General features: G+C 45.0%; 1 protein-coding gene across 5 annotated transcripts; it reads left to right on the forward strand.

Annotated features, from left to right (window-relative positions):
- Positions 1 to 126: 126 nt before the first annotated feature.
- Positions 127 to 27,851, forward strand: COPS7B (COP9 signalosome subunit 7B). Of its 5 annotated transcripts, none has more exons than XM_063595619.1 (8): positions 232 to 649; positions 7,316 to 7,493; positions 10,170 to 10,245; positions 12,700 to 12,788; positions 15,270 to 15,472; positions 18,007 to 18,112; positions 20,290 to 20,357; positions 26,615 to 27,851. In XM_063595619.1, exons 2-8 carry the CDS (start codon positions 7,332 to 7,334, stop codon positions 26,745 to 26,747), a joined length of 837 nt encoding a protein of 278 aa, XP_063451689.1. In that variant the 5' UTR covers positions 232 to 649; positions 7,316 to 7,331; the 3' UTR covers positions 26,748 to 27,851. The 5 variants fall into 5 exon arrangements, with proteins under 5 accessions (XP_008973599.1, XP_063451689.1, XP_063451688.1 ...); XM_063595618.1 differs by having other exon boundaries at positions 446 to 5,300; XM_008975351.4 differs by lacking the exon at positions 20,290 to 20,357 and having other exon boundaries at positions 127 to 649.
- Positions 27,852 to 27,939: the final 88 nt, after the last annotated feature.

The following is a 27,939-nucleotide window of genomic DNA, read 5'->3' on the forward strand; positions in this document are numbered from 1 at the left end:
GGCCAGACCAGGACCGGCCTCTCTCTCCCCTCAGCTCCCGCTTCTGATCCCTTCTCCTTCCCCCTAGCCTCGCAGTGCCCTCCTGGAACCAATGGAAAGCCAGCCTTGGCGATTGGCATCTCAACCAGCCAGTAGGAGCGCGCAGCGGCTTCGCAGGGGGACTGTTAACGTCAATGGGAAGGGCCCTCCCCGGGAAGTCCCATAGGACACAATATTCATCTGGTGTTGTTGCCTAGAGTTTGTCCCAGCGGAGGGTTGGCTTCGGATCTGCAGAGGCTTTAGGGACCTGCTCCAGCCACTGAGCACACTAGCCGTCTGAGACGGCAGCTGAGTTGCGCTGTGCGACGCGACAGAGACTACATTTCCCAGCATTCCAGCGGCGCACTCGGGGGACCACAGATCCCAGCGCACCACAAAGAGGCCCGGGGACTACAAATCCCAGCATCCCCTGCACTCGGGTCCTCTGTAACTTAGACTCCAGTGTGCCGCGCAGTGTGCGCAAATTCACAAACCCGCCCGCTGAGTTGGTCGTTTCGGAATCCCGAGACTTGAAACCCAACGGGAAGACCCTTCTCACCCTCAAAAGAAGATGACAGCCCGCAGAGAGTTAACTTCTGTTTACATGGAACTCAGACATCTGCAAATCATGGTAAGGCTGCAAACAACAAACAAAAACACTGATTAAACCGTGAAAGAGAACAAAATGACTTCTTCAAATCGTGCTTGTTTGTTGGTCTGAGGCGCCTTTTACATGTATTTCAGGGTTTTTTGCTGTATTCCTGGTTTGCACCGGGAGAGCTATGGATTGTATACTCAGAATATCAAAACATAAAGGGACTTTGCTAATCTATCCCCTGTTGTTACGTATGAGGAAATTGAGGCCCAGAGAGGCGAAGGGATTGGCCACAGATCACAGCAAGTTCGGGCAGAGTTAGAATTCAGCCCTAAGTCGGCTGATTTGCAGTCTGGACTCTTTGCACCACACTAAGGAGGTGATATTTTTAGCAGCATGGCAATGTGAATTATTCTCCTTGAACAGTTTTCCTATCCACTGTTGAAACACCCAGAATTAGGTAGCATTTATTTGGTGGATTTCTTGCGAGTGAGGGAGTGTGATATTTATTTATTTTCAGCCTAGGTAGGATTTGGTGTTTTGTTTTTTGCCACTCAAGGTGACATTTAATGTGATTTCAGGAAGTAGGTAAAATTACAGTGTGAGCCACGGTTTCCTTGGAAACTTCCTCTGTCCTTCTCTTGGCCTTCCTTCCTCTGCCTGTCCCCACTTTCACCCATCTGGGAACTCACCCAATTTTTTCTTCCATGTAATTCAACAAATATCTTTTCAGCCTGTTATTTGTCAGGCACTGAGTGGGTAGAAGGTGAAGGACATGGTCACTGCCACCAGGAAGATGAACATATATTTAGGGAAATAAGGAGACTCCACTGAGATTCAAGATGGAGTGTGATAAAATGGCATAAAGAAATGACATCAGAATGCTAAGGAGGCCCTGATGAAAAGGTTCATTGCAGCTGGCAAAACTTTAATGGAGAAGGTGGCATTTGAACTTGAATTTTTTTTCCATGTTAAAAAAGTTTTTTTTTTTTGTTAATGAGGTGTAACATACAGTATGGGAACAATTTTCACATAGGTATACAACCCTGTCGCCACTACCCAAATCAAGATATAGAACATTTCTAGCACACCTAGTGCTCCCTCCCAATCAGTATTACATCCTTACATATTGAGATAATCACTCTTCTGACTGTATCACCATAGATCAGTTTTCTCTGTTCTTGAATTCCAGTTAAATGTAATAATACAGTATGTACAGTATGTGTCTGGCTTTTTTACTTTATCAGTATTTTTGTGAAATTCATCCATGTCGTGTGTAGCCTTTTAATTGCTGAATAGTATTCTGTTGTATGTATATACAATTTATCTTTTCCACTGTTGGCGGGCATTTGGGTTGTTATTTTTTGGACTATTATTAGCAAAGCCATAGTGAGCATTCTTACATGTTTCTTTTTGTAGACACTTGCACACATTTCTAGGAGAGGAATTGCTAGTGTGTAGGGAGGGTATGCACATGATCAGTGATAGTAGACATTGCCAGTTTTTCAAAATGATTGTACCAATTTACGCCTTTGTCAGCAATATGAGAGAGTTCTAGGTGCCTCTTATCCTTGTCAACACAGGAGTTTTGTTGTCCGTCTTAATTGTAGCCATTCTGGCTGAATGTGGTATCTCATTAAGGTATTTATTTGCATTTTTCCTGATGTTGAGCACCATTCAATGTGCTTGTTGGCTAGTTGAACGTCCTCTTTCGTGAAGTGCCTGTTCTTTTCCCAACTTTTAAAAATTGGGCTGTCTTCTTATTGATTTGTAGTTCTTTACAGTCTGGATATGGAGTTCTTTGATATATGCTTTGCAGATATCTTTTCCAAGGCATGGCTTGTCTTTTCACTCTCTTACTGGTGTCTTTTGAAACAAATTATATTTTTGAGGGATGGGGTCTCTGCTGTGTTGCCCAGGCTGGAATGCAGTGGCTATTCACAGGCACCAGCATTGCCCACTGCAACCTCGAACTCCTGGGATCAAGTGATCCTCCTGCCTCCGCCTCGCAAGTAGCTATAGTAAGACTATAGGTGTACTCCACTGCATCTGACAAGCAGAAATTCTTAATTTTAACACAGTGCAATAGTTCTGTGTTTTTTATTATGGTTAGTGTTTTTTGCATTGGATTTCAGAAATCTTTGCTTTTAGAGTTGGCAGGTTTTTTACAGGCTGATAGAAGAGCATTCCAAAAAGAGCAAGCTTGAGCATAGGTGTGGTGTCTGAGAGGGAGGGTATAAGTTGTGCCGGGCATGGGAGTTTGGACTGAGAAGGGGGAGGGGGTGGGGTGCGACAAAGCTGGAGTTAGGAGGGAGGCACACTTTGAAGGGCTTTCAGTGCAGCCACTGCCTGGGCGTGGTGGCTCACGCCTGTAATCTCAGCACTCTGGGAGCCAAGGTGGGAGGATCACTTGAGATCAGGGAAGACCAGCTTGAGCAACATAGTGAGACCCCATCTTTAAAAAAAAAAAAAAGGAATAAATTTGCTGGGTGTGGTGGCACGCACCTGTAGTCCTAGCTACTTGGGAGGTGGAGGTGGTAGGATCCCTTGAGCCCAGAAGTTCAAGGCTGAGGTGAGCTATGATAGTGCCACTGCACTCCAGCCGCGGTGACAGAGTAAGACTCTGTCTCTTAAGGGAAAAAAAAACCAAAATACTAAGTCCAAATTGCAGCCATGGAGTCTGGACATTGTTCTAGAGGAAGTAGAGGCATTGCTGGAATTTCTATGAAGTCACACTAAACTCACTTGTCTTCCTCTCACTCTCATATTTGTCCCTCCTCTTCCATAGCCCTGTTCACTTAACACTAGCTCCAGACAGCTCTGGCCTCCCAGCGCAGAATCCTGGGTGTTATGCTCCCTCCCTCTCCTTATATTCAACTGGTCACCAAGTCTTATAGATTCTATAGTCTAAATGTCTCCAACAGTGTCCCTTCTTTTTCATCCCCAATTGCCACTACCTTTGTTTTTGTTTGTATTTTTGAGATGCAGTCTCAGTCTGTTGCCCAGGCTGGAATGCAGTGGCGCAATTTCGGCTCACTGCAACCTCCACCTCCTGGGTTCAAGCGATTCTCATGCCTCAGCCTCCAGAGTAGCTGAGATTAGTAGTGCATCACCATGCCCAGCTAATTTTTGTATTTTTAGTAGAGACGGAGTTTTGCCATGTGGCCCAGGCCGGTCTCGAACTCCTGACCTCAGGTGATCTGCCCACCTTGGCCTCCCAAAGTGCCGGGATTACAGGCGTGAGCCACCGCGCCCGGCAACACAATCTCTTATCTAGAATAAATCGGTCACCTCACTGGAGGTTTTCCCTGCCTCCAATTCTCTCCACATCCAATCCACTCCTATAGCACCTAGCATGATCACTCTAACAAGGCAATTATTCATACCTCTCCTTAGCTTAAAAAGCCTAAGTAATTCCCCAGTACCTGGCATGTGGATTCCAAGACCTTTGATGACCTGACTCCAGCTCTGTACCCCTCATTTCTCACTCTTGAAAACCCTGGGGTCAAACCACTCTGGGTTTCTTTTTGACATCAGTATATGCTGCACAGTGCGAGCCTCTGTGACAATGGGCACTACCCCCCTTTTTTCCCCTTTTTGTCTGTTTTTTTCTTCCCCAACCTCTTCTGTGCTTCCAAAGTGTTGTCATATCTTTCCCATAGCATTTAACACATTGGAGCTTTTGAGGGTAAGAGCTTTGTTTTATCTTCATATAACTTTTCAGGACATAATAGGTGCTAAAGAAATGTTTTTGAATAAATGAATGAGTTGGTTGATGGTAGGCTCCTTTGCATTTGTCCTGTCTCATTTCTGCATTCTAACGCACGATAGGCAAATAGGGCTGTTTTTCTCTCTCATTTTCAAGACCTGAAAGACTGTGGTGTATACAGGAATCAGTTTAAGTGTTCAATTATGTGGCATTTCTTAGCCATCTTCCCAGGGGAGTTGGTAAGCACCAGATGCAACTCTATCAATGACATTTTGGTCATAGAACCATTGTTGGCTTAACCCATCTCTTGCTTATTTTAAAACATTTTCTGAATAGAGGTCAAGAACATCGTCTTCGGCCTCAGATAGCCTGGGTTTGACAAAGATAGCAAGCTTTGTCACTTTCTGACTTTTGGACTTAGTTAACTCACCTGAAAAATGGGAACAATAATACAAGCCACAGTTATGAGAATTCAACGAGATAATGCATGTACAGCACCTGGCACATGGTAAAACGCTCAGTAAGTGGTAGTTAGTAGGCTTAATGTATCTCGGTGCCCAGGGGTAGCGCAGTAGCCATGGGGAGCTCCTGAGAGAGAAAGCACAGCCTAAGGGGAGGATTTGGGGCCCGGGATGGCGATGGCGACGGTTGGGCTGCAGTACCGTCTAGGCCGCATTCCTCTCCTTGGGCCCCTAGCCACCCCCTCCCCGCCTGGTTCCCGGGCTGCAGACTCTTCCCCGCCCCCTCGCCCCCACTTCCCCACCGGAGGTCGAAGGCTGTAAACGCGGCGGGTGGAACCTTGTGTGGGCGGAACGCGAGTGCAGCGGTGGGAGGCTTCCGGGGGAGCTGCACGGGCGACGGGTCGGCGGAGACAGAAAAGCGCCGGACGCCGGGGTGATCATGGACGCTTGACAACCTGCGGGCAGGCGCCGGGAGGCCGAGCCAGCGACTAAGAGGACCGAGAGGTGGCGTGGACAGGTAGGAGCTAGCGAGAGGGTGGGCCGAGCGGGGCCGGCGCTCCAGGCTCGGCCAGACGATCCGGCTTAGAGCCCGCCGCCAAGGAAGCCCGCGGCCGTGCCCGCCCCGCCCCCGCCTTGGGGAGCGCGTCCCGCGGCTCCTCACTCCACGCCTGCGGCCCTGCTTGGAGCATACCGCCCTCCGTGAGGTCTGCTGCAGCTTGCGACCCTCAGCTTCAGTGCCGTGGCTGCTTTCGCTCTCCCATCCCCAAAGGCTGCTCGTTTGCCCCTCTCCAGTCCATCCAAATAGCGCCCTCCCCTGACGGGAATTTATCTCCGCTCTGTGCCTAGCCTCTGGCCCTCCCACTCCAGAAGAAAGCGACTGTCTCCGTCTCTTTACATTCTCTGCGCCCACAGGCTTTGCTCCTTAAGCCGAGATTTTTTGAAGGGACAGAAGTTTCTCTCCATTTCCCTACCCCCCTCTCCACCCCCACCTCCTAACATTCGGACTCTTTGCAGAGATCCCCATCTGTCTCTTCACACGGGTCCTCTTGGAAGGGCCTTTTCGCTCCTTCTCTCTTTACCGTCACCGACCCTCCTTTCTTCCCTACTCCTTTCCTTCTTCCTCGTATCCTCTCCCCTTCTCTTTTCCCTTTCCCTTCCGTCCTCAAACTCGTTGTTCCCCAGCACTTCATTGTTTTTTCTGTGTCTGGCCGGACCTTCTTAGGTAATCCTAAGTGAGGCGACATACTTGTTTCTCTAATACTGTGAAAGGGCAACTAATCTGTGTGCCTGCCAACACAAAACTTAGTTCCTCTTGCACCAAACTATTCTTCAAATTGTTCTTTGCTGCACTCTACTATACCGTCTTTCGCTCATTTTGTCACGCTGCTCTAATATGTATCATTCTTGGAGGAGAAATCTTACCTGGAACTCCTGTACACTCAGCGTGTAATTAGATTACACAATTGAGGGACCCTCCTGTACTTAATGTCTTCGGAGCGCTGATACAATATTTTCACTGTTTTCCCAAATCTTTTTATCGTTTTCTTGAGGTTTTTTTTTTTTTACACATTCTGAAGTCACGTTTGGTTAAAATGTCGTATCAGGAGGAGGCCGAATACAGGGATTTTTCCCCGTGGTCTTACACAGCATGCATGTTCTTAGTTTGAATATATCGCTGCTTTTCTTTCAAAATGATGTCTCCCTTTACCTGTGCTTACCTGACTTGATTAAATGAGACATCTTTCTTGTCTGGTTTTTTGTTTTCCTTATCTGTCTGGCTGTAGATTGGATTCTGATGACACAGTGGGAGCTGTAACTGATTGCTTTTGCTTACATCTGGTGCCTCTGTGTATAGGCAGTATCCTCCATTTCTTAACCAGAATGTATAAACGAGGTGGATATAAAACAGCTGCTGAGAAACTCATGTGTTTTTCTTTAGGTCCTGGTCAGGTTTAAGGACTTAGAAGGTGTTGCCTCTGGAGGAGGGACAGGTGGAAGTGAAATGACTTTTACAAAGTGTGTTTCAAACACCAGAATTTAGGACAAGATCCTTTTAACTCCAGGTTGAACTCCACCCATCTCATAAGGTGGTCATTGCATCTGGACTCAGGAACTGTTGTTGTTGTTTTTTTTTGAGACAGTCTCGCTCTGTTGCCCAGGCTGGAGTGCAGTGGCACAATCTTGGCTCACTGCAACCTCCACCTCCTGGGTTCAAGCAATTCTTGTGCCACAGCCTCCCAAGTAACTGGGACTACAGGTATCTGCCACCAGCCTAGCTAATTTTTGTATTTTTAGTAGAGATGGGGTTTTGCCATGTTGCCCATACTGGTCTCGAACTCCTCACCTCAGGTGATCCACCCGCCTCAGCCTCCCAAAGTGCTGGGATTACAGGCATGAGCCACTGCACTTGTCCTGTTTTTTCTTTATCAACACTATAAAATTAAAGTATTCTGGTGTTTGATTCAGCACTGAATAGGCACAGACTTTGCAAAGGAGAAGGAAGAATGACTGACACAATTTTCTTTTGCACAGATTTCAAGGCCAGAGAATGGCAGGGGAACAGAAACCCTCAAGTAATCTCCTGGAGCAGTTTATTTTACTAGCCAAAGGTACCAGTGGCTCAGCCCTCACTGCTCTCATAAGCCAGGTCTTAGAGGCTCCTGGAGTGTATGTCTTTGGAGAACTTCTGGAGCTGGCCAATGTGCAGGAGGTAAGAACGGTTTGCAAACAATTTCTCTTTATTCTAAGACTCTCTGTAATTCTCCAGGTTTCCAAAGAATTTCAGTGCTGAAGTATTGTGAACCTGTGAGGTACCCTATTGTGAGACAGATGGGAATTGGTGGGGCAGAGGGAGAGATTGAGAGAATATCCTTGGCTCCTTTTATCCAGTATTTTTATCTTACCTTGGGTAAAATTAGATTGTTGCTAACAATAATCTAAAAGATAGTAAAAAAGTCAAATTGATCCTGATAAATTAGAAAAGTAGTGCTGTAAGCATGGGCTGATGTTTAATAGGAGTAGATTCATGCATTCTTAAGGACCAGAAACCTCCAGTGCAATATCGATAAGGAAGATTGGTCAGGGACACACAGCAGAAACATACTGCTATTGAACATAAGATGGACATGAATAGGAGTGTATTGTTCTTGAGGAAAAGGGCAGTGTTGTGTTAGATGTGTTAGATACGACATGAAAAGCTAGGACATAGTTCATTTTACTTGTTTGCTTGCTTGTTATTAAAACCTTGGATATCCAGTTTTGGTCATTGTGCCTCAAAAATGAGAAGATCCATTGAACAGAAGGAACAAAGAGATGTAAAGCAATCTATACTTCTCAACCTCTACTTCCCAATTTGAACATTTTTATTTATTTATATTTATTCACTTATTGAGAAAAGTCTGTAAGCATCTTTATTGTTTTGTGGGGTGGAGGGTGGTGCTCAGGAGCTTTTGGCGGATTGGTGGGGCAGGTCCCCTTCCTCTTCATCCTCACAGGCTTCTGGCTGTGCAGGCTGGTGCTGGCTCTGTGGAAACTGCCATGCATAGATCTGGGTGATGGTACTTCTTGTGGAGCATGTGCTGGATGCTGTTGAGAGTGGCCCCGGAGTTCTTGGTGGTGGCGATTTGCATATAGGAGGTGGTTTGCTTTTGTTGGGCAGTTTATCACCTTCATGACCACCACAACACCTTTGCTGTTGGCTCCACACCCACAGTCAATTTTAACAGGAGTTTCAGTGAATCAGTTAGTTGTAACCAAAGGAGTTGCCGGCCTTCAGTTTATTGGATTCGGTGCTGTGTGTCTGCCTATTCCTCTTGATGGGGAAACTGGAGCAGTTCCCTACAGTCCAGCCATTTCAGGTGCCCAATTATGTCTCCTCTACCTGTGATGTTCAGAGATGAGAAGAGCCACTTTTACTTTTTCACTGTAAATTTTTATTTAATGTCAGCCTTGCTTGCCGAACTATAAACTCTGTGAGGAGGTCTGTAGTGCTCACCATTGTTTCTTTAGAGCTGAATACGTAGCCTGACACACAGTAGGCTTTCAATAAAAATTTAATTTACCAGAAGTGGAAAATGAGTTTTATGAAGAAAATTTCAGAAAACTGAGTTCATTTTTCAACACAAGAGATGACCAAGGGGTAATATGTTCCTTCAGGTTCATGAACAGCCTGCATGAATATGCCAAGTAGTTGTTTTGTAACTGTGGAAGATTGGCTAAGAGGAGATGGATGGAAAGTAAAGTCAGAAAGACCTTATTGATTTAGGCCAGTGGGAGAAGTGTTGGAGTATCTGCTCTGGAGAAAATGCTCTTTTCCGGCTAGTTTTGTTAATTATGTTTCTGAAAAGGGGGGCTAGATTGGATGGTCTTTACCAGGTTTCTTCCCCTTCTGATTCAGGGACTTCAGGAGGTTTGTGGTAACCTGAGAAAGTAGCCTGAGGTATTATGGTGCTGGAGTTCTCCATAGGGTGCTTAGCAGACCAACTTTATCTCCCCATACATTGCGTTTTTCCATATGTGAGCTGAGAATAAGCTGGTTGCCTTTCAGTGATCTGAAATTATAGATGCATTTCTTGGAAGCTTTATTTTTTTTAATGGCTAAAATTGAGTAGTATCGCTATTGCTGTCTGTAGACTACCACTTGCTATTCCTGTTTAGAGTTTACTAGGCTTGGTAAGTTGGAAGGGTAACAGGAGCACGTTTGTGATTTAAAAAACAACAACAACAACAACCAGTTAACGTAATTGACAGCAGAGAAGTTCCAGGCAGAACAGTGGCTCTTTCGTTTTTCTTCTACACATGGCTTTTTGCCATCAGCATCAGTGAAGAGTAAGTAATTTTAATGAACATTTTGATTTGGGGCAGACTGATACCCTGGTTTTCTGTCCCAGCCTGGCTGTCTGTCATACCTTATGATGTGCTGGTCTCTCCCAGGGTTCATAGTCCACGTGTAGTCCTGAAACTTGGAACCAACCCTGAGCTTTGTTCACTTTGGGTTGGTGGTGGCTCATGCCATACCTACCAAGCTGGTATGTAGATAGGGCTGCTCCAGTCTTTGTTTTAATGCAAACAGAATCTTGAGAAGATTTGAACTCCTTCCAATGCTTAATGCTTTGTATGTGTGTGTGAGAGAAAAGCAGTTTGTTGGGCATGCTGTATAGAAAGTAAAACATTCCTGAGAGAGAGAAATTAAATTTGGGGCTTTAATAATCTTGTTTATTTTTTCCCAAAGAACCAGAGTTGGTAGAGACCCCAGGGGCCAAGTAATCAAATAGTACAGAATAAACAGCCATGGTATCTTTGACACATGCTCACCCGTCCTCTGTTTGAACACTACAGTGATTGGTAGACAGTTTGGTCTGTGGTGAACTTTTTTTTTCCTCTTCAGCTTGCGGAAGGAGCTAATGCTGCTTATTTGCAGTTGTTGAACCTGTTTGCCTATGGGACATACCCAGATTACATAGGTGAGTTGGTGAAGATCCTTCAAAAGACTTGTGTTAATTATGTTGCTCAGTTTGGAAGACCATCAAGGTTTGAGATATAAAGCATGGGGTAGTGGGGAGACTTCTTGACCTGGCTGCCTCCCATTTTGCTGTGCCCGGTGGGTGACCTCACAAAGGGAATGTTCCTTCTCACCTTTTATATTCTAGTGGGTCAAATGGGGCCTGTGTGTGCTCATCCACAAATGTAGCCCTTGTTTGTTTTCCAGATGAGATTCTTGAGGACTGGTGTTTGTAGGGCTCTTGGAGTGCTGTGAAGTGCAGAATACCCACCTGTAGAATGTTTCAACATTTTAAATATTATCAAAATAATACCAGCATATTGAAGAAAATTTGGAAAATAGACTTTTTAAAAGTCACTCATAGGCTGGGCGCGGTGGCTCATGCCTGTAATCCCAGCACTTTGGGAGGCCGAGGCAGGCAGATCACTTGAGGTGAGGAGTTTTACACCAGCCTGGCCAACATGGTGAAACCCTGTCTCTACTAAAAATACAAAAATTAGCTGGGCGTGGTGGTGGGTGCCTGTAATCCCAGCCACTCCGGAGGCTGAGGCAGCAGAATTGCTTGAACCTGGGAGATAGAGACTGTAGTAAGCTGAGATTGCACCGCTGTACTCCAGCCTGGGCAACAGAGCGAGACTCTGTCAAACAAACAAATAAATAAATAAATGTCACTCATATGTTGCTCAGACATTTGGATGCTGGACTTTTTTGTGCCCCTTATGTTTGTGTTTTGTATTACATAGGTACAACTATGTATACAGTTTTATGTCTTGTTTCTTCCCACTTACAAACATTTTTCCATATTTTAAGTCTTTTTAATATTTTTAATATTTCATAATCTACTTAGCTCATTTTCTGTTGCAGGGCATTTGGGTCATTTTAAATTATAATCTGAAGTATTAGGTTGAGGTATTTGTATGTCCAAACACTAACTTACCTTCTACCCAAAGCATTTTTTTCTGGCTCTCCTACCCTTTTCTAATGGTATGACTGTAGCCTGATACTCAGGGCCTTCTCTGCGATATCCCTGACTTCTTCTTTCTCCCTGGTCACTTCTACTTTGTGCTGCTGTCGGACTGGACAGTTTGCCACTTCCTGGTACACCACATTTTTTTCTGACCTTCCCTTTGTTCCAGGGAATGTGTTCTGTTTTTCTGTCCTTGCTTACTAAAGAGGCAGCATTGCGCAGACTCTGTTAGCAGACTGCCTGTAGCCAGTCTGGCTCCACTTCTACTAGTTGTGTGTTCGTTGACAAATGAAGTAACCTTATGCAGCTCAATTTCCTCGTCTGTAAAGTGGGAGTAACAATACAAGCCCATTATTCCTTACCTACACTCCTCGAAGTTAGATGTTTCAGAATTTAGAATTTTTGGGACTTTAAAAAGGTAATATGATGCTCATGCCTTTTTATGTAACACTCCCAGAGGAATGTGGAAACAAGTGGGATAAAAAGCCTGTCTCCATACAGGTCAGAAATTCTCACCAGGTGAATTTCAGCACCATGCTTAAGAAAAAATCAGTTTGGATATAGTTTTTTGGAATCCAGAATTATGGTTAAGGAATTGAGGACACTTGGAATCTTGCGGGTTGTTGTGAAGATGAACTGGATGTGTGTATGTACGTGTGGATCTATGCAATCCACAAGATGTAAAGCTTGCTATTTATGTTAGCTGCTGCAGCTGCTGCCCTTCTGTTATTATCATTTATGGTTATTATTGAAATTTTTGCCTCTTTCTCAAGGCTCAACTCAAACTCCATCTCTTCCATGAATTCTTTCTTTTTATATTCTGTACTTTCCAAATGATACTGTTCTCTTTCCCTCTCCCCTCCCCTTTCATCTCTTTCTCTTACCCCTGTCTCCTCCCCATCCCTCTCCTCCTCTCTTCTAGTAGCTTGTACCTTTCTTCTGGTAGTTCTGCCTTGGATTTTTAGCTATTGAAACATCTGATTGTAAGACCGAGGACAAGTCCAGGGCCATGAAGTTGCACACCTCCAGGTGGTTGGTGTTCCTGGAGTTGTGCCATGCAGCAACCCTGGCAAAGCCCATCTTGTTCATCCTTGATTCTTCTCAGTACAGAGCATTGCACACAACAGATGCTCGATGAAGATATGTTTAATTTAATTGAATGTCACAAGGGGCACAAATAGTACTCCATTAAGATAATTGCCACATCATTTTGCTTGTTTGCTTTTTAGGAGACTAAACTCTGTGTTTGTAGAAACTGAGTCTTTTCTTCTTTGGAAGTACATAGTCTTCCAAAGAAGACAGGAATATTTGCCAAATGAATGAATAAGTGCAAAGTCATGATAGTGATTCAGTAGTAGATTTGGTTTGGTGAGTTGGTGAGCTTATTCCATAAAAGAAATCCTAATTTTATTTTGTGTCTTGATTTTTGTGGTGGGTGGGACTGAGCAGCCAACAAGGAGAGCCTGCCAGAACTGAGCACAGCTCAGCAGAACAAGCTGAAGCATCTTACCATCGTGAGCTTGGCATCAAGAATGAAGGTACGGTACTGAGCCTTCTCTTGTCTTCCTCCTTACCCCAAGTCAGCTGTCTCATTGACATCAATGAAGGAAGTCCCAGCTGTACATAGGAGAGTCACATCATAAATGCATAAAATTTGCTTGACAGAGGAAAAGATAAAATGGTGTAGAAAAGTACTCCCCATTCCATACAGGAAAAGTATGCCCAGAAGTGATTGACTCAGCAGGTCTTAGTCCTGGCATGCTGTGGTGCCGCATGTGGCATGATCATTTTGCCATATTAAGGGGAGACTGCTGTTAAAGATATACATTTTTCAAATAGCAAGGCATCTCAAGGCAAGTTAACAGCTTCATCTGTTGCTCAGTACACAGTGAACTATGCCCATGCTGGAGGAAAAACTTGCTATGTCGGACTTGCTAGATTTTTTGTTGTTGTTGTTGAGACGGAGTCTCACTCTGTCGCCCAGGCTGGAATGCAGTGGCGTGATCTCAGCTCACTGCAACCTCTGCCTCCCAGATTCGAGCGATTCCCCTACTCAGCCCCGAGTAGCTGGGATTACAGGCGTGGACCACCCCGCCCGGCTAGTTTTTTTTTTTTTTTTTTTTGAGACAGAGTGTTGCTCTGTTGCCTGCGCTGGAGTGCAGTGGCGCAACCTGGGCTTACTGCAACCTCCACCTCCTGGGTTCAAGTGATTCTCCTGCCTCAGCCTCCCGAGTAGCTGGAATTACAGGCACCTGCCACCATGCCCATAATTTTTATATTTTTTAGTACAGTCAGGGTTTCACCACGTTGGCCAGGCTGGTCTTGAACTCCTGACCTCAGGTGATCCACCTACCTCAGCCTCTCAAAGTGCTGGGATTACAAGTGTGAGCCACCGCGCCCAGCCTAGATTTTTAATATACTGTCTTTCTCTGGGATTTTCAAGGTTTATTACACTAATTGGAATTTTTGCCTCATATGCTAACTTTAGACCCTAACTTTGTATAAGATACCAAGCACTCCACTATACCTCTAAGTCCTCTCCCGCAGTTGATTTAGAAGAAGCTTTGCAGGCAGCTGCTCACAGCCATTAATAATGAAGGTCCAGATTTAGTTAATTTATGGTTGGTTTTGGCTCTCTGCCTAATCCCAGCCTAAGTTTTTGTGGGACTATGCCTTTAAAAAAATTTGGTTTTAGCATTTCCCCTCCATGATTGAGCTTCAGAGAAAAATATTACTTTTCTTTCTTTCGTTCCTTCCTTCCTTCCTTTCTTTTTCTTTTTTTTTCTTTCCTTCCTTTCTTCCTTCCTTCCTTCTTTTCTTTTCTTTTTCTTTTCTTTCTTTTCTTTCTTCCAGATTTTTGCTCTTATTGCCCAGGCTGGAGTGCAGTGGTGTGATCTTGGCTCACTGCAAGCCCTACCTCCTGGGTTCAGGCAATTCTTCTGCCTCAGCCTCCTGAGTAGCTGGAATTAGAGGTGCCTGCCACCATGCCCGGCTAATTTTGTATTTTTAGTAGAGATGGGGTTTCGCCATATTGGCCAGGCTGGTCTCAAACTCCTGACCTCAGGTGATCCACCTGCCTCGGCCTCCCAAAGTGCTGGGATTACAGGCATGAGCCACCGTGCCCGGCCTTTTTAACTTAAAAAATTTTTTTAATTGAGACAAGGGTCTCACCATGTTGCCTAGGCTGGTCTCAACCCCCTGACTTCAAGCGATCCTCCCATCTCAGCCTCCCAAAGTGTTGGGATTACAGGTGTGAGCCACTGCACTTGGTTTTTCTGTTCTTGGATTGCAATTTCAGTTGCTGAAATCATTTTATCTGATCTAATGGCACATTTCTGATTCTCAGCCTAGCATTTCAGGTGGGAGGCCTATTTTGTTGTGAAATGAGGACCTGACCTTTTTTCTTGTCCTGATTGTGGACTTCTCAAGTGTAGTAAAGAATGTTGGTACAGCCCAATAAAGAACTATTGTTGGGGAAGTCATATTGGTTGTAAGTGTCTGAGAAAACAGATACAAACTTCAGGGTGACATCTGAGCTGGCAGTACCCATTGGCCACCTATAGGTAGATATGCTGGCCTGCAAGGTTTTTTTGTTTGTTTTTGCACTCTGCTGGGCAAGTAGCCAGCTCTTTCCAGTGACTGGGATCTGTTGGAGATTTATGGTGATCTAGCAAAGTCTGAAAGCTTCCAAAAGGTGGCAGAGTGGCATATACTCAGTAGTTCCCTTTCTCTCCACTGGTACAAGTTTTTAGGATCTCTACAAGTATGCTGCAGCATGTGAAATCTGAAGGCTGGGTGAAGCCAAGGAGGCAGAGAACCAGGAGGTTGCTTTCTTAGATGTTGGGTCTTCTAGGTCTCATGGTTCATTTATCCACCTCTTGTTGCCCTAGCTATTAATAATTACCACTAGCCTGCGTTTCCCGAGCCTAGAGGCAGCTGTTGGCTATGGGAGTAATACCTGCATTTTCGCTAATGCTTGCCAGATGGTTTTTATAATGATCACATGGCCTTATCTACAGTGTATCCCCTACTCCGTGTTGCTGAAAGACCTGGAGATGCGGAATCTCCGGGAACTAGAAGACCTTATCATTGAGGCTGTCTACACTGACATCATCCAGGGCAAGCTGGACCAGCGAAACCAGCTGCTGGAAGTGGATTTCTGCATTGGCCGTGACATCCGAAAGAAGGATATCAATAATATTGTCAAGACCCTGCATGAATGGTGAGGCTAAAAGGAGGAGGGGGATATCTAGCATGTCTTTTGTGCCTCTCCTTGCAAAAATGTGATTCCCTGGTGTCAGCTGAGGGTTTGGGGTGGGCCTGTAGCTACCTGGGAGCTGGGGCTTAGTGAGCCGGAGAGTGGAGCTACATTTGTGATCACAGCTGTGTGATAACAGGAGTCATTTCAGGCCTCCTGGTGCCTTGGTTGTAAAATAGTTCTTTCCTTAAATGCAACTGGGAGCTATTTAAAAGTGGGCTATAAAATGCCCAGGGTTAGCAGGTGGAGCCTATGTGTCCTAGCTGTGTGAGGCTAGTCCTGCCCTTTCCAAACTCACGCTCAAAGTTTGACCAAACTCAGGAAGGCTAGTGGTTTGTAAGATTCTTTGTTTGTTTTTATTATATTTTCTATCCCTGTTGAAGTTAACATGTTTATAAGATTCTTCGGATAAAAGAACTTATGTTCAAAATCAGTAACATATTGGGCTAATGTTTGTAAAACACCGTGAGGGACATGGAAGACAAGGAGTGGGTCATTTTAACTTGGAATACAGACTCATAATCTGATAACTATACTCTGGTATATAAAAAGCATTGGGACATTTGTGTTTTCTCTGTTTTAACGGAATTTGATATTTGTAAGAGCTGTCACACATTCTACGAGGATTCACTGTGGAGTGATTTAAATTATTTGGGGCTTATAAAGCCAGATGGACTGATTGGAGAAGTTTTAGCTCAGTTTTGAAGGAAGGCCAGGGTTAGAGTATACCTGGAGGTGAGGAGAATGTGTTCCCAGGCAGGCACGTGGCATGTTGGAAGCCATGAAGCAGACCTGGTGAGCTTTGTACACAGGTTCGGGAGGGAGAGAGAATCTCTGCTTATCCCCGAGAGAAGCATATCCAGAGAGGAGCAGTGCCACTTTGACTCCTTGGGGCCTGATGTCCCCTGAGTTTCCCTCACTTCAGCTACTTTTACACCCCAGGACATGTGTTGCTCACCCCTCACCCCAAGTTCTGTCCCAAATATAGCCCCAAACACCTTCTCTATACAACATCTGCCACAAGTGGAAGTTTTCAATAGCTTACAAAACTTAGAATAAATAAGAAATAAACTTAGAAATACCCCAACACAAAAATGGTCTGGCACACAAAATCTAGTTTCTGAACCTGCCAAAGTTGGCTGTCCTATTCTGTTTTTGAGATGGCTGACACAGCTTTTTATGTCCATGGTCTGGTTTCCTGTTTTTAAGCCCCCAATATGTTTGACATAGAGGTGCCAGACTAACTGGTTACCATGGGATGTTTACTAGTAGAAACTCTTACAACTCATGTTTAGGCACTGGAGGTAGATTGAAACAAAATTCATAGGCTGAGGGCTACCACATATATGGCAAAATGCTCACACTGTTGGATCTTAAGTGGAGGGTATGGGATATTCATTGTAGTCTTTCAACTTTTTCATTTTTAAAAAAATTAATAGTGGGGAAAATAGGAGGAGGGGTATGGCAATTAGGAAGTAACTTAAACTTCTGAGAAAAGGCGGAATCTTCAAAACAGGATGCTTTTAGGAAACCTTTTTTTTTTTGTTTGTTTTTTGAGACAGTTTTGCTCTTGTTGCCCAGGCTGGAGTGCAATAGCGCGATCTCAGCTCACCACAACCTCTGCCCCCCAGGTTCAAGCGATTCTCCTGCCTCAGCCTCCCTAGTAGCTGGGATTACAGGCGTGTGCCACCAGGCCTGGCTAATTTTGTATTTTTAGTAGAGACGGGGTTTCTCCATGTTGGTCAGGCTGGTCTCGAATTCCCGACCTCAGGTGATCCGCCTGCCTCGGCCTCCCAAGGTGCTGGGATTACAGGCATGAGCCACCGCACCTGGCCTAGAACATCTTTTTTTTTCTGTTGAGAAAAGGATTACTCAGTGCCATCTATAAAATCTATTCTACCTTCTTTTTTTTTTGCCGCAGAGTTTCGCTCTGTCACCCAGGCTGGAGTGCAATTGCGTGGTCTCAGCTCACTGCAACCTCCGCCTCCCGGGTTCAAGTGATTCTCCTGCCTCAGCCTCCCAAGTAGCTGGGATTACAGGCACCCGCCACCACACCTGGCTAATTTTTGTATTTTTAGTAGAGATGGGGTTTCACTGTGTTGGCCAGGCTGGTCTCAAACTCCTGACCTGGTGATCCACCCACCTCGGCCTCTCAAAGAGGTGGGATTACAGGTGGGAGCCACTGCACCCGGCCTGTCCTACCTTCTTTAATCGTATGTGCTACAAAACCATCTTCCATGAGATACAAAGTTGAAAATTAAAGCTGTATTCTAAGAAACTAGCCCCAGACTACCATATTTGTCTCCTAATGTCCTGCATTATGTATTTAGAAGTGCTTGTCTTTGGGAAGGAGTGAACGGGCAAGAGATGTGGCAGAGGGAGTATTAAAGGAGGTCCCTGTAAGATACTGGGGAGAGCTGTTGGGGAAGAATATTTCTGAGCCTGGAAGAGACTTCCCAGGCCATTCTGCAGCTCAGGGCTGGTTTTCTCCATTGTAGGTGTGATGGCTGTGAAGCAGTTCTACTGGGCATTGAGCAGCAAGTTCTGAGAGCCAACCAGTACAAAGAGAACCACAACCGAACTCAGCAGCAGGTAGAAGCAGAGGTAAGGAAGGAAAGGAACATTTGTTTCTCTCTCCAGGCATACCTGTTTATTTGTTTGCAGTGTTTATGTTTTTGTTTTGCGAATCTTGGTGTAGATGAAACAAGCAGTCACCAACAAGTGGGCCTGGGCTAGGTGCTGGGGTACAGGGATGAGTGTGACAATGCTCCTGCTCTTGGTGTTCTGTCTCTTTTTTCTGATTCCTGGTCAGCATAGGGTGATCAATCAGGCTTGGAGAACAGAGAATGTTGTAGTTTCAGTACACATGTACTTTGCAGCTGTAGAGCAAAAGAAAATGAGTTTGGGGATGGATCTTAAAAATGGATAGAAGGATGGTGGTAAGTTACCAGGTGGAGTGGAGGGAGGGGTACAGCTGGGCAGGGGCATGTGGGGCTTCAAGGCCCTGGGAGTGTTCTGCTTCTTAAGTTGCGTGGTGGGCACATAGTTTCATTTTATTCTTTCTCTGTGAACTGTACATATATATTATAAATGTGTAAAATGCATGACATGTTTCATACGGAAAGAAGAAAGGGATAAAATTTGGCAGATGAGCTGCAAGTGAAGTTAAGAGGATGTAAGTGTGGTTTTAGTGACACCTGGTTGTTGAGGAAACTTTTAGCTTCTTGGACAGATGTAGGCCCCAGCCTTTGCGTTATGGGCATTTGTGTACCTGTAACCTGACACATGAAGTGACCTCACTTCACAATTTATTTGGAGCCCTGCACTGATTTTCCTTAGCATTGGAAGTTCTTTTCTAGTGTGAATGGAGTTTGAAGTATTAATGATGCTTAATGAATTTTGAAAATCAGGTGTCTAAGAGAGTGGCAGAGTGGGACCTGTAATTCCAGCTAAGAAGCATAAGAGATGAGTAGATGATGCCTTTCAAAGGGGGATTTGTGAAATTTGGAGTGATTCTCTATACTGTTATATGCACTCCTTGAAAATAAAACCTGTGTCCTATTTGTAAGACGAGCGTCTTGTCTCATGCCTAACCCATAGTAGGTACTCAAATGTTGAACTGAATATTTCTGGCACACCATAAAAGTGTGTCAGTGGACTGCCGAACTCTGCTTTTCATGAACTTGAGCTAATTTTTTTGAATACACACACACACCACCCTATATACATATACTCTGTGGATGTTCAATTCATAGACCATGTTTAATCCTACTAGCCAAGGAAATATGAGGCTGGGTGCAGTGGTTCACACCTGTAATCCCAACACTTTGAGAGACCGAGGAGGAAGTATTGCTTGAGTCCAGGAGTTCGAGACCAGCCTGGGCAAGGAAGTGTGAACTATATTTAACATTAGTCCAAAGCAAAGACAATTAGGAAAATAAGCTTGCTGCTTTTCTAATAAGCTGTGCAACAACCCTCTTGATGATGGTGGCCTTTTCTCTGACTTGGGATTGAGGTCTGAACAAAGTAGGAAGGGCTAACCGCTTTCTCCTTTCTGTTTATTCTTCCCTATAAATCAAATTCTGTACAAAATGAGGTTGGGAGGCTAACCACACTACCTAATCTTTGGTATCAAGGTCATTAACAAAGATGAATGATACTTGTTTTAGAATTTTGAACTATTCAAGTTTATTTTCATTATAAATAGCATCAGACAAAAGAAAGGCGGGTGTGCACAGAGCTATTGTAGACACTTGGCTAAAGTTTGAGGCACACCGTGTAGTTACACAACAGTGTAGACTCTTTAAATTTTGGTTATTTAAACACAGAGGGTGGGTGTGTGCACGAGCAGAGCCTGGTGCTGCCAGCAGGTGGCGGTAAGGATTTAAGTTTGAGAAAAAGAAATCTGAGGAAAAGGCCAAGGCCACCTCCACCACCAATTAAAACAGTCCATTGACGTAATAATCTTTTAGAAAATCTGAACCAGACCAATATGGTCTGTTCCCTGAGCATGGCCAAAGCTTAGGACCTTGTCATTTTTTCCATTTAGCAAATGCATGATCTGGCTGCTAAGTGTTGAAGGCTGCTTGCCACCTACTTGAGGCACACAGAAGATACTCACCAAATAGCTACTGACTTGAAAGGAAAAGAAATCTACAAAGAATCAGGGTGATTCTGTCGTATTCTGTTTGTATTTATGCCTCTGTTACCCTTGGCCTAACTTTTAAAAGCCAATTTTGTCAACTGATTGGTGATCTTTTCTTTATTTGTCCTTAAATTAGATTGCTTGTTTTCAGAGGGAAAAACGTGATGTCCCCCTCCTGAATCTTATAACAACAGCTTTCTTCTGGTGAGTTGTAGCTTTAAGAGCCCTCCTTCTTAATGAAGTCAGCCCTATCACAGACTGCCGAAGAATATTCTCTCCATTTAGGCTTTTGTGGAAATAACCCATATTAGTTCCTAGTTCCAGCATACCTGGGGGACCATTATGAGCTGTTTCATTATTTCTGAGGAAGCACTGTGGTGGGGAGGTAATACTTAGAGCATTACAAAGCACTTTCACATTTAAATTTGATTTTGGAAAGTATTTTCTTTTTGAGACAGAGTCTCTGTCACCCAGGCTGGAGTGCATGGAGTGCAGTGGTGCAAACACAGCTCGCTGCACCCTCAACCTCCTGGGCTCAAGCAGTCTTTCCACCTCGGCCTCCCAAGTTGCTAGGACTATAGGACTACAGGTGTATGCTACCACACCTGGCTGATTTTTTTTCTTTTCTTTTTCTTTTTTTTTTTAGGGAGAACTGGGTTTTGCTGTATTATTCAGGCTGGTCTTGAGCGCCTAACCTCAAGCTATCCTCCCACCTCTGGCTCCCTCTTTGTTGGGATTACAGGCGTGAGCCACCATGCCCAACCCACTTTTCTTTTTTTCTTTTTTGAGATGGAAATTCACTCTGTTGCCTAGGCTGGAGTGCAGTGGCATGATCTTGGCTCACTACTGCAAACTCTGCCTCCTGGGTTCAAGCAATTCTCATGCTTCAGCCTCCTGAGTAGCTGGGATTACAGGCGCCCGCCACCACGCCCAGCTAATTTTTGTATTTTTAGTAGAGACGGGGTTTCGCAATGTTGGCCAGGTTGTTCTCCACCTCCGGACCTCAAGTGATCCGCCTGCCTCGGTCTCCCAAAGTGCTGAGATTACAGGCCTGAGCCACCGCGCCCGGCCTCATTTTTCTTTATATTTGGATGTGCCTATGTCTGATGTTAGGTGGAATGTTAATTTATAACTATTGCTACATTTACAAAGTAGGCTGTGTTCCAGTCATGGAGGTCGTAAAGTGTAACTGGACAAAGTAAGCTCTGTTTTCCATTATGTAGAAAATCTCCTAGGAGTTAGTGACAATCTTGAGATTTATACAATGCACCAAAAGTATGCTTCCTGGTACCTCTTGGAAAGGGACTCTCCATCACCCAGTTCTCTTTTTCTTTGTAGCACTTTTCCAGTTGTGCACTGCGTTTCCTCTCGTCTGCCTTTGCTTTGCCCCTCAACTGAAGGAAGGTTTCCTGCCCCAGAAAGCTCTTTCTCTTTTTGCCTAAATATTTAAGGTCTCTGATGGAGCTAGGCTGCATTTTTGCTAGCAGTGCAATCTTACTTGAAAATTTCTAAGGTTCATGTTTTGAGGAGCCTGTAAGCCAGGCCACTGGAGGAAGAAAGTCATAAGGAACTCTACCAAATTTAGGTAAAAGAAGACAAGTCTGTGGTGATGATATTTGTTGTCAGTTGAAGGGTGGCTCTATGGAAGAGGAATTGGAATTCTTAAGAAAGTCTACGAGACCAGAATGGGTTTAATTGGTTGACCTACCTGGGTGGCCAATTTGGAGTCCTAGAAGGAGCTGTCTACAGTTACAACTGCCCAGCTACTGGAAGAAGCTAGTTGAATTTTAAGATCCCCTTCCACTAGGAGAGTCTGTCAGTGCTTCAGAAGTCTTGTTTGTGAGTTGTGTGTTGTAAATGCAGTGGTAAAGCTGACTTGAGCAAATTGTCTCTGTAATGGATCCCAGTGTGAGGGCCATGGCCCTGCCCCAGCCCAGGCCGGGCCTTTGTGGAGGGTAAAAAGCTCATTTCCTAGGCTTAGAGACACTTGCCCAAGAAGCCCTCTTTTCCTCTGCAGGATGTTTACATTTTGCCTCAAAGTGGTAACGACTGTAGAGGACTTAGATTTGTCAGCAGTCTTATTGGAGGAGTGAGGTGTGTGCATCTGAAACACAAAGGAGATGCAGTGGTGTGGGAGGCCATCGAGGAGGGAGAGGCACTGCCAGGCAAGTACAGATTGAAGGGTGGCAGATCAGTGTGGGCTGCAGCAGTCAGGGCAGTTTGTATGGACCAGGTGCTCAACTCTCCAGGCAGGATCAGAGGGGCAACCTGGGGAGGAGCGGTAACCCCCGGGGTGCATGAACAACAGAAGGGCATAGGGGGAATGACTGCTTCCAAGTGTGGTGTTGGGGACGAGTGTGGCTGAGATGGCTTGAGTGCAGGGCATGTGTTGAGGAGTGGGAAGGAAGGTACCTGATCTTGGTATTTCAGAACTAGAGAAAAAACCAAGTTTTTCCCTGGGCCAAGTCTTATTTCTTTTTATTGCATGTCAGGGTTACTGAGCCCCTAAAAAAGCTGAACGAGAGCAGTTTCTACAGGAGAAAATGGCTTGAGGAAGTAAATAGGCATCTGAATAACAGGGGAAAGTGTCCATGCTTCTGTCTACTTATTTGTTCAAGAGCTTTTGACAGGATCTTGAATCTCAAAGGCTTTTAAATAGAATTGAGTCACCATGAGAGAGGGAGGCTGCGTTATGGTAGGGAGTGGCAGTACAGAAATGAAGCAGAGGGTCAGCCCTTCTGTGACTGTAGAAGGATGATGCGCGGGCTCCCTCAGGACCAGAGTGAGAACCATGAGTTTGTGGCTTTGTGAAGGAGAAGCATTGGAAGTGTTGAGCTTTGAAAAGAAAAAGAGTAAAACAGCAAAGCCTTGGGAGTCAGTTGAACTGGTCAGTTGCTGAGAGGCTGGCAGCGGAGCGTTGCCGTTGGTGGATGTGCCACAGGCAGAGTTTGCTCCTTGGCTGGCAGGTCAGGGACTCATCACTCAGCCCAGCCATAGATACTCTGAGTCCAAAGCCGGCCCAAATCACCTTGGGCCACTCTAAAGAGAGAAATAAATGCCGGTTGTCACTTTCTGATAGGCTGATAATGACTTTATGCTACAAAAACGTAGGTGAAGCGGATTGAAAATATAACCATTATTTGGGGATTGATTAATGCCTTTTCCTTACTCATGCCGGGGTTATGAGACTGTCAGTAAATCTAAGACATGTTAAATAATGTAGAAAACTATTTGTAGTATAAGCTGATTTTTTTTTTTTTTTGAGACAGAGTCTGGCTCTGTAGCCCAGGCAGGAGTGCAGTGGCGCGATCTTGGCTCACTGCAAGCTCTGCCTCCCGGGTTCACGCCATTCTCCTGCCTCAGCCTCCCGAGTAGCTGGGACTACAGGTGCCTGCCACGTCACCCGGCTAATTCTTTATATTTTTAGTAGAGACGGGGTTTCACCACGTTAGCCAGGATGGTCTCGATCTCCTGACCTCGTGATCTGCCTGCCTCAGCCTCCCAAAGTGCTGGGATTACAGGCGTGAGCCACTGTGCCTGGCCTAAGCTGATTGTTTAGTAAAAATTATTACACAAATAACTTGAGGAAATAAGGCTAAATAGTGCTTATCAGACAAGATGAAATTAGAAATTTTTTTTGGTTTTGTTTTTTTAATTTTTAATAAAGCTATTTTGCCAAATGGGAAAGGTAATTATTTGCTTGGAAAGATACCCCATTTTGGAAATACAGTCCTTGAAACAAAAACTTGTTTGTTTTCTAATGTCTTACTTGATTAAAATTTTGTCAGCTTTTGGGGAAACTTTAAAACACATTCCCTCAGGTAATGTTAAATTGCAGGATCTTCTTTGGAAGTTAGAGGTAACTGACATGCAAATAAATAAACTAAAGTCATGCCGTTACCTCTTATTATGATTTTAGTTCATTTTCTTCTGGATATTTAGAAAATATATCAAATTGGAGAAGCCTTAGAATGTTATTTTATAAAGCAGTGTTCCCTGAGAAGTCAAATTTCTTAATTTTTCCTCCAATGTCATCAAAATATGCCTTAGCTGGGCATGATAGTATGTGTCTGTAGTCCCAGCTACTTAGGAGGCTGAGGCAGGCAAATTGGTTCATGCCAGAAGTTTGAGACCAGCCTGGGCAACATAGCAAGATCCCATTTCTATTTTTTTAAAAAAGTCTTAAAACAAATAATATTTCTTTTATCAGAGAAAGAGTGATAAGCCATTGGCTTGCTCCAGATCATTCACTCACCACCTTGCCAGGTGACTCACTGAATGAGGTACACCAAAGTGGCAGTGAGCCGCTGGGAGGGCGAGATGCCTCAGGGTTCTGGGTTCCCAGATTGTGTTTTGTTGTCTGGCAGGACACTGGATAAACCCAGAGTTGAATTCCCCTCCCTGTTTATTTTATATATATATATATATATATATATATATTTATTTATTTATATATTTCCAGGCACTGGGTCTTGCTGTGTCACCCAGGCTGGAATCAGTGGTGTAATCCTAGTTCACTGCAGCCTTAAACTCCTGGACTTAAGTGATCCTCCTGCCTCAGCCTCCTGAATAGCTAGGACTATAGGCATGTGCCACCACACCAGGCTAATTGTTTTTTTCTTTTATGTCTTTTTGTTGAGATAAGGTCTTACTTGAATGTCATCTAGGCTGGAGTGCAGTGGTGCAGACATGGCTCACTGTAGCCTCTACCTCTTGGGCTTAAGCGATCCTCCTGCCTCAGCCACTTGAGTAGCTGGGACTACAGGTGCATGCCACCATACCTGGCTAAAATTTTTTTTTTTTTTTTTAAGAAAGACAGGGTCCCACTATGTTGCCCAGGCTGGTCTTGAACACCTGCTCTTGAGCAATTCTCTTTGCTCAGCCTCCCAAAGTGCTAGAAGTATAGGTGTGAGCCACCATGCCCAGCCTGCCCTCTGTAATGACTGTTCCAGCCCACAGTCCTCTGTCACTCTCTCTTCAGAAAGGCTACAGCGTTGATTGAGGTTACAGAAGTTTAGGGCATGGCTTTTCCCCCTGTCTCAAAATAGTGACAACAAACAACAATTTATGATCTAGTTAAGGTGGATTCTGCAGATGATGCCTCTCCTCCAGGAACCCAATTTTTGTCTCACCCTCATAGCATTGTTTTGTCTTTGCATTTGGACTGTCTCTTACTCTCAAGCTCATAATATTCTGACTGTTCAGAATTTTTGACCCTGACAACTCCTTTTCACTATGTAGAAAACTGGCTGGGTGTGGTGGCTCATGCCTGTAATCCCAGCACTTTGGGAGGCCAAGGTAGGAGGGTCGGTTGACCCTGGGAGTTTGAAAACAGCCTGGACAACGTGGTGAAACCTTGTCTCTACAAATAAGTTTTTAAAAATTAGCCAGGCATGGTGGCAAGCGCCTGTGGTCCAAGCTGCTCAGGAGGCTGAGGTGGGAGGATCACTTAAGCCTGGGCAGTTGAGGCTGCAGTGAGCTGTGATTGTGCCACTATACTCCATCCTGTACAACAGAGTAAGACTCTGTCTCCAAAAAAAAAAAAAAAAGACTAAAAAAGCTATTACTTATTTGACTGCACTGTTCTTCCCTACCACCACCATCCTCTTCCTGCTGTTTCTTCCTCTCAACGAACTGAGGAGCAAAGGTTTGGAATAGTCACTTTTCAGCAGGCAATATAGCAGTACTGATTCAAATGTAAAATGTAAATCGACTTTGATCTGGAAAGCTCACTTCTAGGAGTATCTTCCATAGATGTTCACAGAAGTATGCAAAGGTAAACATAGAGGGCTGTTCAGAGTAGCACTGAAACCCAAACTAGGAACCAATTAAAAAAACTGGAAAACTGGAGAACCTTCCTAATAGAATAGGGTTGAAGTGTCACAGAGGATATCTGTTCTGACGTGGTAAAATGTTCAAGAGCTGCTTAAGTATTTACGAGTCTGTACTTTAAGTGAAAGAAAGGTATACTGCACACGGTAGTGTCATAGCATTTTGCCAGTACTTCTATTACATTTTCTTCATTTCTCACTTAGTTGGCTGAAGTTCATCCTCTACTGGTTTATTCAAGAAGGTTCATGGAGCTGTATTCCCAAAGTTTTTATGAAAATATTTGTGGTTTTATAAATGAATAACAGCGGAGTGTAGAATTCTTGGGTCCCTCTTTCTGAGGACATTTTAATCACGATTTATTTCACTGTTGGTGGTGTGCCTCTTTGCCAAATGTTCCCCTTCCATTTGTTTCAACCAGGAGAGCATTAGTCCCACATTTTTGCTTGACTCATTTCCACAAATCTGCTGTGAGTAGCCCAGGCTCGTTTCTGCTCATCTGGATTTCTGAAGAGAATTTCAGGTTTTCTTGCAGAGGATTTTAGCTTCCTGTCTGAAGTGAAGACGTAGTGAGAGCAAGTTTTAGTGAGCACATACAGGCTGAGCACTCCAATTCTATATCTCCCCACCAGGTTACCAACATCAAGAAGACACTCAAAGCCACCGCATCCTCCTCGGCTCAGGAGATGGAGCAGCAGCTGGCTGAACGGGAGTGTCCCCCTCACGCTGAGCAGAGGCAGCCCACCAAGAAGATGTCCAAAGTGAAAGGTCTGGTCTCCAGCCGCCACTAGGGCCGGCTGGGGCAGCTGGCACTCACCAGGCCTGGGTCAGGTGGGGAGGGGACACCAAGGGCCCATTTCCTCCCCTCTCTACCTGCAGTGAGTTCCAGACCTGCCCGTCCCCTCACCAGCGCCTCCCCACCCTGTTGGTACTGTTCCAGAAAAACTGTTACTCCCCCTCACCCACTCCCTCCTTCCCCAGTTGTTCCCTTCAGACTCAGGGGCTCCACCAATGCCATCCCAAAACAGGGTCAGACACTGCCCAGCTTCCCTCCAGGAGGTTCTTGTCTCTGTGTAAGGGCTTGTCTCCCTCCCAGTTTTTCTTTTGCTCCACGTCATTTTGTCAGGCTGGTTATAAGCCGGAGGCAGCTTTAACCAGCCCCCAGGGATGATTGTGAAGGAGGCCCCTCCCCTTGTGAGGAGGGGACACTCCTCTCCAGCCCCTGGTACCACAGTCCTCAAGATGGTGCAGCGATTTCTAGCCAGGCGTCAAGATGCGCTGCTTTCCCTCTCCTGCCTCATCCCTTGTTGGCAGCTCCAGTTCAGGCCGTGGAGGGACGTGATGCTGGGCTGTGTTTACTAAACCCACGGGTTTTCAGCCTCTTAAGCCCAGCTCTGATCTCCAATTAGTTGAGAGCGCTGGGTTGACTAACCTCTGGTATCTGAGCACAGACAGAGGGTGCTGTGGGTCTGCTGGGTGGCAGAAATGGTTCCTTCCGGCTTGGCGTTCTCTCCTGGCCACTCTTCCTGCTGCCTCTGACTACTCAGCCTTGTTTTCGGTGTGTAGGCCCCAGCTGCCCACTGGAACTGCTGGCTAATGCTTGCTCTCCCAAGATCTTTAACTCCTCCTGGCTGCACCTGGGTAGGGATGGTGGCATCGATGCCCCTCTGTCTGCTGAAGGACCTGTTGCTGCTTCTGTCTTTTCACCCCTCCTTGGCTGATGACCCAGAGCCCTCTGATGATGGCATTCTCCTGGCAAGAGAAAAAGACTTAACTAGACTTCTGAACTTGAACAGTTTCAGGTTATATTTTAATTTTTTTTTTTTTGTACAGGTTCTGATTCTAATACATTTCAACATGCTTTTGTTCCCCCTCGTGTCAATATTTGTTATAGACTAATCGCCGGGGATTTTTCACCTGGTTGGAGGGTGGGGGTGGGGTGGGGGTGTGTGTGTGT

This window comes from Pan paniscus, chromosome 13 (assembly GCF_029289425.2).
Source record: "Pan paniscus chromosome 13, NHGRI_mPanPan1-v2.0_pri, whole genome shotgun sequence".
In the NCBI taxonomy this organism is placed as follows: domain Eukaryota; kingdom Metazoa; phylum Chordata; class Mammalia; order Primates; family Hominidae; genus Pan; species Pan paniscus.

Coding starts and splice junctions, on each gene's coding strand:
- COPS7B (XM_063595619.1), top strand. CDS start 7,332: ATGGCAGGGGAACAGAAACCCTCAAGTAATCTCCTGGAGCAGTTTATT. Junction 7,494..10,169: donor AGCTGGCCAATGTGCAGGAG/GTAAGAACGGTT, acceptor TTTCCTCTTCAG/CTTGCGGAAGGAGCTAATGC. Junction 15,473..18,006: donor GTCAAGACCCTGCATGAATG/GTGAGGCTAAAA, acceptor TCTCCATTGTAG/GTGTGATGGCTGTGAAGCAG.